This window comes from Miscanthus floridulus, chromosome 12, assembly GCF_019320115.1.
Source record: "Miscanthus floridulus cultivar M001 chromosome 12, ASM1932011v1, whole genome shotgun sequence".
Lineage (NCBI taxonomy): Eukaryota > Viridiplantae > Streptophyta > Magnoliopsida > Poales > Poaceae > Miscanthus > Miscanthus floridulus.
In genome coordinates, this window is record NC_089591.1 from 52,049,392 (window position 1) to 52,062,060 (window position 12,669).

At 43.4% G+C, this 12,669-nt stretch overlaps 2 protein-coding genes across 2 annotated transcripts; one reads left to right on the forward strand and one right to left on the reverse strand.

Moving 5' to 3' along the window:
• Positions 1 to 3,104: 3,104 nt before the first annotated feature.
• On the forward strand, positions 3,105 to 3,968 carry LOC136495462 (uncharacterized). The gene is made up of 3 exons (XM_066491394.1): positions 3,105 to 3,117; positions 3,240 to 3,432; positions 3,522 to 3,968. The coding sequence occupies exons 2-3, from the start codon at positions 3,250 to 3,252 to the stop codon at positions 3,747 to 3,749; spliced, it is 411 nt and encodes a 136-aa protein (XP_066347491.1). The 5' UTR covers positions 3,105 to 3,117; positions 3,240 to 3,249; the 3' UTR covers positions 3,750 to 3,968.
• Positions 3,969 to 7,501: 3,533 nt separating this feature from the next.
• Positions 7,502 to 10,564, reverse strand: LOC136496804 (WPP domain-interacting protein 2-like). The gene is made up of 3 exons (XM_066492560.1): positions 10,433 to 10,564; positions 9,293 to 9,544; positions 7,502 to 8,468 (listed from the first exon to the last, which is right to left on the reverse strand). Exons 2-3 carry the CDS (start codon positions 9,510 to 9,512, stop codon positions 7,828 to 7,830), a joined length of 861 nt encoding a protein of 286 aa, XP_066348657.1. The 5' UTR covers positions 9,513 to 9,544; positions 10,433 to 10,564; the 3' UTR covers positions 7,502 to 7,827.
• Positions 10,565 to 12,669: the final 2,105 nt, after the last annotated feature.

A 12,669-nucleotide genomic window follows, 5' to 3' on the forward strand; every position in this document is an offset into this window, starting at 1 on the left:
GTCACACAATCAGGAACACCGTAACGTCCTCTTATATACTACGTAACAGTAAAGTTACGTTGTTTGGATGAGCTAGCAGCGAGAACCTACAGAGTAGAAGCTAGCCAAGGACATGAACATAACTTCGTTTTTTTAGAGGATGACAAGATATTATCTGCGATATTTATCAGATGAGAAGAAAAGAAAATTACTAGAAAACTTACAGTTGCACCACGCATCCCAACTAAAGATAAACTCCACGCAACAAACACGTACGAACCAGAGGCAAGAGAAGAGACAGATAAGGAAAAGCCGAAAAGGCCGGGGTTAGAAAGATTCCACCCAAATGGTATTGGCGTCAAGCCATCAACGAAGTTGTGGCATGAGTTGGTACCGGTTCGTTCCATGGTTGGAATGTGTTGTCCGTAATCTACACCTACACGGGAGCACAGGTTTTCCCTACTATGAAATTTGAAAACGTTGGCGACATGAGGACATCTATCAGGCTCGACGTACCTGCACTGGACAGCTAGAAGTAGAACTCTCTCCCTGGCTGGAAAATTCTATACACGTACGCGTGATGCACATAGGCCCCGTGCAGCACCCGGCCCTTCAATGCCATCCACGTGTCCTAATCGGTGCTCGTTGACCCTTTGCGCAGCACCGCCATCCTGGACCGTGGCTAGTGATTTCGCTAAGAGCATAAAGGGTCGCAAGCAGGCTGTATGTCTAAGTGGAGGAGAGAGGAGAACCGGAATCTAAGCTTATAGCCGGCTTAGATATAAAAATCAAGAAGTATTATGAGAGAGATAAGTGGGCCATATATCAATAGTGAAGACTCAACTATTATATGTATACACTGAGATGGTCGCAAGGATTATATACAGACAGTAGCGGGCTATATTATTAGCCTTGCTCTAAGTGTATCAGTGCAGTGTTCGGTTTTGTTATCTTGTCTAAGCTTATACTCCGTATGTCCTATAAAGGTGGATGTTATAGAGTTGGTCACGTAGATCAAGGAGGATGATAAATACCGGCATTACCCTTACACACCTGCTACGTTTCTGATTTGACATGACTAAAGCACCATCACAGCACCACTCACCTCTCTGTCTTTTTCACCTCCTGGCGACGGAAAGAGTAGCCGAGCAGGCATGATGGACCGATGAGACGTTAGCTTAGACTGTGATGGCTACAACGTCTTGCTTTGTGTGACGAATTTTGAACGCTACAGCATCCTGTATTTTGGGACGGAGGGAGTATGTTTTTCATTTACATCATCAATCTCTAGTGGTACCTTTATTTTCCGGGCGCCCCTGCCCCTCCACACACACACCACCATCCATCACAACAGTGGCGAAGCTACGTTATGTCGTAGGGGTCGGCCGACCCCGACGGCTTTGCGACTGCATCTAGTATTCTATGAATTTTGGCCATTGTCGACCCCGGCAAAAAAAAATCCTGACCCCAGCGGCCCAACAGCCCAGCGTGCCGCAGAAGCCGCAAGAAAATTCCACTTCGTGGACGTGATTCTATCTGGCCTGTACAGGCAACAGCCCAGATTCCCCGTTTGGCCTCCTTTGCACCGATCCAGTTCTTTCATTCTCAGCCTGACAGCTAGCCTCCCATCCCATCCGACGATCCAACTCAGCCTCTTGCCCTTGCCCCTTCGATCTTCCTGTCTTCTTCGTTATCGGGCGCGTCGATACGTCATGCATTCTGATGGTGGCGGCGGCGCGGCGCCCCGCATCCAGTGAGGCGCACCGCTCCATAGGGAACCTGAACGAGCCGGTGCGGTAACGCAAATCCCAAATTATTATTTTTTATACGATGATCAAATCTGCACTCCATAGATTTAACTAATTTGATGTGAGTAGTGAGGTCTTAGGGGCTTTCTCTTTTTCTACCATACATCTACGTCAAAATCAATCTGAATGGTTCACTAAATATGGTTGCGAGTATTGTGAAAATGTGAGTTAGTGTTAATTTTAGAGTTTGATGGACTCGACTGATTCTTTGTTTGGATCAGTTAAACTTTTTATTAGCTGGGTGATTAACAAATGTTCAAAAAATCAAAATAGGCCGAGCGCCTCTCCCTGCGTGCCCTCTCCGCCCCGGCCTTCACGCCCCGACGCCCGAGCACCTCTCCATGCTCGCCCTCCCCGCATCGGCCTACGTGCCATGGCGGTCGAACGCCCCGGCCTACGTGCCCCCTCTCCACCTCCGCCGGTGGCAGAGTGCCCGACTTCACCCCTCATGCATCCTTTGTCTCAACACATTTTAAGAGTGCTCCTGAAACCGGTGAAGAAGCCCTACCAAACAGGATGCACTGTTGACCCCGGTGGCAGTTTATCCTAGCTTCGCCCCTGCATCACAATATTTTTTGGGACGTACCTGCACTGGACAGCTAGAAGTAGAACTCTCTCCCTGGCTGGAAATTTCTATACACGTACGCGTGATGCACATAGGCCCCGTGCCCAATTTTTTATAATTTGATTTTTTTAAAAAGAAAATTTATGTTTGGTCCCCTGAAAGACGTAAACTCATCTTTGGATCCTGGAGGTCGGCGCCAGGACTCATGGCTCCGAGGTAACACGTCTCGGCGTCACAGATCTTGGCTCTGAGGTGCCTGGCCGTGCACAGCAGAGCTCTGTGGCGCCTGGCCATGCACAATAGAGCATCCTAGGTGGCATTGACGTGGCCGGTACCTCAGAGCCACAGATCTTGGCTCCGAGCTCGGCGCCAAGATCTGTGGCTCCGACCTCGGAGCCGTAGATCTCGGCTCCGAGCTCGGAGCTATGGATCCTGGCACCCAGCATGGATTCAAAACCCACGGCCAAGTTTCCCTTGCCGAGTCTGCTTTCATTTCTTTCTCCTCCCTCTCGGGTTCTTCCTCTCCCTAACCTGCCCAATCTCTTGAATCGACGAATTTGATCTTGGATACTTGGATTTGATCCATACATCTTCGCGAGCAAGGTATCCTCTCTCCCCTTATCATTTTTTACGCATTGATTTGTTATATATTACGTCTATTTTGCAACCCTAGATACGTTATTACCTAATGTTTGAAGTGATTTTTTTATTTTTTGTATTATGTAATGGTAGGATGCCAAAGTGTGGTAAAGCTAGTAAGCCAAGGTAATCTCTTATCATCGTGTTATATTATGTTTTCATTTATGTGCAACAAATGGAAAAACCCTAGGTTTAGGGTTTAATGTTCATTACTTTCGGTTCTTAGAATAAATTTGGTTCAATTGTAGTTATGGCCTGATGACCGAAAATGCCTTCGACCCATTGCCTGTGTCTAGTAGTGTTCCATTTCCCATGTGCTGGTGCGGTGATCCTTGCAAGGTAGCCAAGTCCGATGAAGATGACACGTATAGACAGAGGTATTGGATGTGTGCTAATTTTGCGTTTGAGCCTACACTTCGTCAGCGCCACATTAACAAGATGGTGAGAAATTGATGTTGTGTAATAATTATTTTATGTCAAATGAAGTCTTGCATGATTTATTTGTTTTGTAACAATTGCATTTGTTGCAGACCCCTCCGCCGCTCTGTGATTTTGAGCAGTGGATCGACACTGAGATCAAACCGGAAGACAAGGAGTGGATGCAGGAACTGTTACGGTGGGAGGCAGAGGACAAGGAGATGATGGAGAAGAGACGTAGAGAGGAGGCTCTAGAAAAGGAGCACAAGGAAGAGGATGAAAGGAGACGTGTTGCTGCGTACAGAGAGGAGAGGGAGAGGAAGCTTGAGCGTGCGCTCTGAGCGAAGGCAGCGATGGAGGAGAATCCCGATGTCCAGAGGAAGGAAAAGTGGCCTCGTTGCACTCAGTAGTCTTCATGACTTGCTAGTTCTGTGGTTTATTCATGAACAATGTTGTCTAATCTTGGACTTTGCATTGTGTTGTCATGTAATACACTTTAAGTATGGATGTACCTAGGGCATGTTTTGTGTTATTTAGTTTGTCGTCATGTACTTCAAATGTTGTCATATTGATTAATGTGCTCTATTATTAGACCTTTCATAGTGTTGTTTGTTTCATTATTTGTTGTTATAATATTGAGTTTAATATTGCATAGGTAGTGAAACGAGCTCACGTAGTGCAAATAAAACGTAACGAAGTAGTGGATTACCTAATTCAACACACACAATACATGAAATCCAAGTATCTAAGGTCAAATTCATCGATTTAAGGGATTGGACGAGTTAGGGAGAGGAAGAACCCGAGAGGGAGGAGGAAGAAATAAAAGCAGCCTACTTGGCAGTGGGTTTTGAATCCATGCTCGGGGCCAGGATCCATGGCTCCGAGCTCGGAGCCGAGATCCACGGCTCCGAGGTCGGAGCCATAGATCTTGGCGTCGAGATCGGAGTCAAGATCTATGGCTCCAAGGTACCGGACACGTCAACGTCACCTAAGATGCCCTGCTGTGCATGGCTAGGCACCTCGAAGCCAAGATCTGTGGTACCAAGACATGTTACCTCGGAGCCATGAGTCCTGACGCCGATCCCTAGGGTCCAAAGATGAGTTTACGTTTCCCAGAGAGCCAAACGTGAATTTTCTTCAAAAAAGGACCAAATTACAAAAAATTGGGGGCCCCGTGCAGCACCCGGCCCTTCAATGCCATCCACGTGTCCTAATCGATGCTCGTTGATCCTTTGCGTAGCACCGCCATCCTGGACCATGGCTAGTGATTTCACTAACATAAAGGGTTGTAAGCAGCCTGTATGCCAAGGTGGAGGAGAGAGGAGAGAGAGGAGAAACGGAATGTAAGCTTATAGCCGGCTTAGATACGAAAATCAAGAAGTATTATGAGAGAGATAAGTGGGCCATGTATCAATAGTGAAGACTCAACTATTATATGGATAGACTAAGAGATGGTCGCAATGATTCTATATAGACAGCAACGGGCTGTATTATTAGCCTTGCTCTAAGTGTATCAGTGCAGTGTTCGGTTTTATCATCTTGTCTAAACTTATACTCCCTCTGTCCCATAAAGGTGGACGTTATAGAGTTGGTCACGTAGATCAAGAAGGAGGATAAATACCTGCATTACCCTTACACACCTGCTATGTTTCTGATTTGACATGACTAAAGCACCATCACAGCACCACTCACCTCTCTGTTTTTTACCTCTTGGCAACGGAAAGAGTAGCCGAGCAGGCATGATGGACTGATGAGACGTTAGCTTAGACTGTGATGGCTACAACGTCTTGCTTTGTGTGACAAATTTTGAACGCTACAACGTCCTGTATTTTAGGACGGAGGGAGTATGTTTTTCATTTACATCATCAATCTCTAGTGGTACCTTTATTTTCTGGGCGCCCCTGCCCCTCCACACACACACACACACCACCATCCATCACAATATTTTTATTTAATGTATAGTTTAATAGTCTATATATTTATACTAAGAAAGATACATGATAAAAATTCTTGTTGTATATGTTTATCGATGTCTTTTAGACAACAAAATGACATAAAACACAATTAGAATAAAAATTTTGAGTCATATAAACTTGTTGCCTATCATATTATGACACATTTAATGAAATTTAAGGTTTTACTACTTATATTTCATTATATTTTACATTTTACTCAAAACATATTTAATTAGTCATAATAATTTGGTGGTCATTAGTACTTTATCATCATTAAGCTTATTGAATGATGCTATTATTCAAGTCTCTTTTTTTACTATGAATTGCAATACAAATTAATGCTCATATACATGCTAGCAAACTCATCCTTATGAACAACACACATCCTACCCCACTATAAGCACCGCCAAAATATTGAGTGGCAGGTAGAGTTCGAGATTCATAAGTCACCACATGAGCCTCGCTCTCGACAGACATGGTCGCCTACCACGAGAAGGCCCTGTTTTGGAGAGCTCTGCTTCCTGATTCTTTAGCTCTACTCTTTGATTCTCCGATGGGGTGATTCCAATGGATTCCTAGGAGGGAGTAGGATGGAGAGCTGATGAGAATTGATTCTTTACTGATCCATACTAGAATATAACAGGCAGCAGGGTGAAGCAGGTTTTTTAGCTCTCGGCTCCTAGTGTAAATGGAGAAGTGATTCTGTCCTAATCACCACCTAAATTAGTTGGTATTTTGAGTGTTTGGCTAGTTGGGAGTGATTCTCTACGGAGAAGCTAAAGCTGGAGCCCTCCCAAATGGTCCAAGAATAGAATTGTTAAATCGTCGTATTAAAATAAATTTAGGAAAATAGAAGCAGCTGTATCGATAACTAACCCAGATGCTCAAGTTCCCCCTTGTAGCAGTCATGTTCCCAGAAGAGAACAAGAACTTGGGGTGACATTTTATGACGTGGGAATGTGAATGTTCTCGAATCGGGAATGTGAATGTTTCTGGAATGACATTTCCAGAACAAGGAACGTGGCCATGTTCATGTTTTCTGCTGCTAAGGTTACAACACAAGAATCTAAAAAGATGAGCTATGTTTCAGTTCACATATGTTGAATCTCTTTGGAAGGCAACTCTATGTATAATTTCTAGTTCCACCCCTATGAAGCCCATATGTTGGCTTCATATTTCCCCATTTGACAGTTAGACCACTATAATCTTCACTATTTATCCCTTCTTTCTTCTCTCCATTACATAGTAGGGCACCATGGTGAACTTTGACGGGTTTCAACCGACGTTGAGCACAACGACAATGAGGTCTACTCTGCTTGACTCTCCATGGTCTTTGTGCACGCTTAGGTGGGGTCCTCATGAGGGATTAGGGACTTTCGAGCGCGCGCCGGCCATGTATAGGTCATGTATACACCATGCCAATATCGGAGGTCGCTCGGAACTTTTAAATTTTAATTTCAAACTATAGGTTAACGAGAATTTTTGGCACTCTAAATAATTTTAGATAAAAAAAATTATCAACTACGAAGTTGTAGATCTTATTATGCTCTACAAGTTTGATATAAAGTTCGTCTCTTCATCCAATTTTATACGTAAAAGTTATGACTTTTTTAGATAACTATTAAGGATTGTGGTATAAATAGCTATGGGCATAATGATCATTTTAACTTCTCTCTAGCATTCACTCCTAAAAAAATATTATTTTAATATTTGTACTGTCCAAGAGCTAATTGCCACAATTAAAAAGTATTCTCTATTAAAGGCAATATTAAATAGTGTCCATTATCAGAAAAATAGCTGATGCCCTATAGCAATTGACAAAAAAAAAAAAAAACAAGAGTGTGTTTCTAAATTTCTACCATGGGCCTATGCTAGATCCTCCGTTGGGAGAGCCTACGCATTTTTGGGCCCGATGGGCGCCCTCTCCCTCTCTCAGATGAGAAGAGTTCACGTCACGGTGCCTGCACGCGCGCCAACACGGCACGGTGCGCCGCCACTTCTGCACGCGCTCCTCAGTCACAGCCCACAGGGGGAAGATCTACGCGCGCCAGCGCGTATACACGGCGCTCTCGTGCTGGGGACATTGTGTTTCCCTCATGAAACAAGTGGAGCGAAAAGGAAACCGAAGCTGAAACCTTTCAGTAGCTGCAAACCGTCAGTCACCCAACTTGTCAATCGAACCCAATTTATGCACAGGTCTACATTATTTTTTTACAGAACACGCGTAGTTTCTCACTTACATCATCACAACCTGCATTTCAGTGTACGATTACGAAACTATACTACCTACTGGCTACAGGCCTACAGCTAAAGTAAGACACACGTTAAGACATCGCAAACCCGGCGAGCCAAGTTACAGACTGAAGAGAACACTAACTGCGGACTTCTTTGGCTATACTATTATCCACCTGAATCCATGTGGATGAAGGTGGATACGATTGCATCCAAATAAGACTTGACAGCATCATGTCGGCACAACCTCATCAAATGGGTCCGAGACCCTCGCGAAGAACATCTTCAGGGACAGGCACATCATTACCAGCTGGACGAGGCCAAAGAGGGACACTTTGAAGGTCCTGCTCTGCATCTTCAGGACCTCAGTCGTCCGGTAGAGCTCCTTCTCCCGGACCTCCAGCTTGTCCACCTGCTCTTTCAGCATCACGATCTTGCTCTCCGTCTCCCGTAGCTTGAGCAACATTCTGGTCTTGTCCCCGGCAGACAGCGCCCTATGCTCCTCCAAGGCCATCAGGTCCCGGACCTGCCAGTTCTGCCTCGCTTTCAGCATCACCAGACACTGGATTTCGGCTTCTAGTTTCTCCTGGAGATGGTGCTCGAGCTCTGTCTCCAACTGGTCGATGCTAGCTGCTGCCTCCTCCTCCAGCGTTGCCCTACCGATGAGTACTTGAAGCTTGGAAAGCCTCAAGTCTTTCTCTCTGATGGTGTTTGATGCTTCTTTCACTTTCTGTTCAAGATGTTCCATCTTCTCATTCAGTTCCAACATATCGGCCTCTGCATATGGCAAAACGATTACATCTTGGTCTTTGTTACCAGAAGTGGATTCCTCCGCCTCAAGTTCTTTGCCAAGTTCTGATAATTTTTGTATCTCTAAGCAGCACACAAAAAAATAGAGGTGGTTAATACAAACATAAACTAGAGCTCAAAGACTAAACAATTTTTTAAAATCACGGTAATCAAGTGGTATCTATGGAAAAACTGGGATGGCACAGCTTTGTTATACCAAGAACCACTAGAGTTAGGTGACCCATTAGAACTAGAGCTAGGCAAAAGTGTCAAAATACTCCAGAAGTGCACACTTGTCCCTTGTACTATATTGTGAAGAAACAAATCATTATTTTTCTTTCCAAAATGATGTGAGAGCAAATTTGTCACTGATGTGGAAAGCATGCTTTGTACTATGAGAAATGATCGTTGTCTGGGTCTATGGATTGAAAGAAAAATAGTAAATGGAGGCACGAAGCCATAACCATGACCTTATGTGTATTTTGATCAGTGCTGCATAATGCAGTACTGAACAAGACATAATTACTCGTACATTATTAAGGGGGAGGTGTGAGCAAACTATCATCACATATACTGGAGAAACTACCTATTTAGTAAATAAATACATGGTGCATGATCAAAGTCAGCACTGACATGTTTGAAAAAAGCAAGTAAGCAACAGATTTATAAAGAAAGTGTTGTGTGGAAAATTTACTTCAGCCAGAAAAGCTGGAAATCCATGAAATTCCAACTTTGAAAGTACCATAAAAATATTGTGCCCGTACTATGTTCCTTAAGCAAAAGTATTAAACAAGCCATGACACATTTCTAGGATGGTTGAAAATTACATAGTGTAAGAAGGCAGACAAGCATTATTTTTTTTAAAAAAAAAAGTGCATGAGAAACATGAATAAAGATAAGATTTTTACCATTTTCAAGGACTTGCTGTGTTGTATGAAGTGAAGAAACCGATTCAGCAAGAGGATCACCATTTCTATCTTGGTTCACCCAGCTCCATTCATTTTCATCATTTTGCTCTTCGCTACTTATTATCATTTCCTCACCAATGTCACTGTCCCTTTTGTATGCTGACTGAACCTCCTCACTTTGCCGGTCCTCACTTCTATCCCCATCATAGTTCATCGACATTGTTCTATGCCGGTGGTTACTGAAAGCATCACCTGCATCAGATGCTATCAAGTAAGATTCAGCAAAGGAAGCATGTCTCCTGTCCCTACTAGCCCTTCGGTGTGCCTTGCGCCCTTTTCCTGCAAAACCAAAATCCTTCACCCAAACCCTTTTCCTATTATTACAATCTCCAACGGTCTTCAGCCCAATTATGCCTAGTGAATAGCCCGTCGCCAGCACCAAAAAATTGATATTGAGCTGCAGCGGGTTCTCAGGCGATTGCCTCCTTACTCTTCTCCACCTCCTTAATCTGCACTGCTTCCTTGGTGACGTCTCTACAAACATCTTATCTAGTTGTCCTAGCCAGGGGAGAGCTAACTTGTGCAACACCACTGCCTTCTCGTCGGAAGGCAACTTCGGAGGGGATCGCATAGGATTCTCCGTCCTAATGCTGATATCAAAGTTGGCTACTGTGATGTCCTTGAGGCGCAAATCGGCTAACTTATTTGCACCTCCAAATTGAGGTACCTTACCCAAATTCAGATCAGAATCACGAGGCAGCTCTGGAAGATACTGGCCTAAATTTTCTGCCCTAGTTGTAAACTCCAATTCAGGCATGCTAATTTCACCCATTTTGTGGTCTAAAGTCTAAACCCTATGTGCTGAAAGACAAAGGAAACCCGATTGTGAAGGCGGCTGGGCTCCTGAAATCAGGATCCTACGGTTCGGTTCTATGCTTCATCCTACCCAAACGCATGCAATTTTATAGTTCCCCGTCCTTGATTCACACTCCAATCCTCCTAAGCAGCCGGCCAAACAGAATTCCAAGAAACTACACTACAAGACGTCTCCCTCGGTCATAAGTCACAACAAACCAGAAATTTCACAGGGAATTTCCGAAAAAAATCGGACCAACCTAGAGCGGTGGAGAAATCACGCACCTGACGCGACGAAAGTTCCTGGGATTGGGACGCGGCGGGTGAGCAGAGACAACAACGGCCGGGGGCGGGGCCGCCCCGCCTGCGCAGCGGATATATACAGTCCCGTAGGAATTTCCGTGAAGCAGAAGACAAACTGTGCGCCACGGAAGAGGGGAGGTTGAGGAAAGCACGAAACCAAGCCGAGGAAGGAAAGGATGTCCGTCAAGGAAGAAGAACGATTAGGCTGTCCGCACCGCGCAGCGCTAAAGCGGCCGGTACGCCAGTAGCGTACCGCGCGCCTGCAAACGCGCACAGACCGCGCACTAGTGAGCCACGATAAATACTGTAGTAGATAGTTTGAGAGCTGGGGAGAGAGAGGAATAAAATATAGAGTAATTGGTACATGATAGAGATAATATGAGTGTAAAAAACTATGTATAGAGTAAAAAAACTTGATGACTAAGATAAAATATTTTTTTTAATTGACGAAAATAAAGATCTACGAGTGCGGATAGCGATGAAAATAAAGATCTACGAGTGCGGATAGCCTTAGCAGTTAGCGAACGCGATGACGCCGGGATTGGGGGATTCCGTCCCAAGATTTCGTTGTCTGCAGTTCGACGGAACGGGACAAGACATTACATGGGCTCGGCTCGTTGTAGACCGTATCGCCGAGAAAGAAGAAGGCCGTGTGGGGCGCTGGTGCCTAATGGGGAATTGCTGTTTTTTGGGCTTTGCTGCTCGCGGCCCGCTTTCGTGGAGTTCTATTGGGCCATGCTTGATGCTTTCCTTACCCAAATTACAGTTGCTGCCTTGCTGAGAAGTTGGAATAAAGCAAAATCTGTTGTCCAGCAACCCGCTTTTCTGCCATTTTACCGTACCCTCCTGCAACTTAGTTTTCGAGAAAAAATAAAATAAAACACAGAGCCATTTAAATCTTGCTATTACAGGTTGGAAACTTGTGTAAAGCATTCACGTCAATTCATACAAGCACACTAGAAAATTTGGTAAAGCATACAAATTCTCGTGAAAAACATAAACATCTTGCTATCAATTCGGTAGACTCTAATCATTTTTTTACCAAACTGAGGGACTCTAGTTATCATTGGCAACTATGGTCATTGCATCTATTTTGTCTTGTCCAAACACTACTCCAACATTATGAAAAATAGTCTCAAATAATTGTAAATCTGTATCTAAATTGCCCATCTCTGTCTTTATGAATACAAACATGAATTACGACAAAGGTTTGGTTTCCTTACAACATCAACGCGATAGTGGCCATGATGGTGCATTAGAGTAAGGAAGGTCCCTCTAACCTCTTCCTACCTCAACGACTTATCTGTCACTCGCCAAATGCCAATGAAGGTATGTTATGCAGATACGTTGGTTCTTTTAGGATCTTGATAGTTAGTGTTTATTAAGGAAAGTAGTTGGTTGGCTTTTGTTATATAGTCTGTTGTGCGGTAAGGTTAGGTTTCTCTAATATGGAGTACTCTGTTTTGGTGTTGAAGGCTTGTAATCTTGTGTTCTTTGGGGCTTCCCCATACTTTCGGTGGATACTAAATTTCGGCACTAGCGGCTAATGGATTTTGCATTCTTTAAAACCTTTTATGGTTTGGGTGTTTGTAGGTGACTCTTTTTCTTGCTGTCTTTTCAATGTGGTTTCCAAGCTCCGGTACAGATGCCAAACAATCTAAGGAAGAAGATGATCATATTGGTTTTTGATGTACTCTTATTTTCAAAGGTTGTTTTATGCCATGATATCTCTCTTTTGTATTGGCTATTTTGTTTCTCCTGATAAATATCATATATAAGGCACTCTTTAGAGTTAAATCTTCATCAAAACATCCACATTTACTATTATAAAAAGTAGTATAAAGTAATCCTTAAATCCATATCTAAACTATCTATCTCTACCATTATTTAAAATAACTAACCACCTAAATCTTAACAAAAATGCACACCTTTGTTATCATGAAAATAATATAATAGCCCCTAAAATTGCATATAAAATTATCCCATATGATATTATTAAAAACCACCTAAGTAACTTCTAAATCTACGTCTAGATGTACATATTTTTTCTATATGAATATTATTACCTTCCATCGTAATAATTAATTGCCACAATTGAAGTTTTTGTGACTCTGGGTTTTAATTTTGACTACTATATTTTCTTGTCAGAATATTGCTATAGGAAAATACTTTTCAAGACAGATGTACATGATATCTATGTTTCGAACGTAAATATTTGA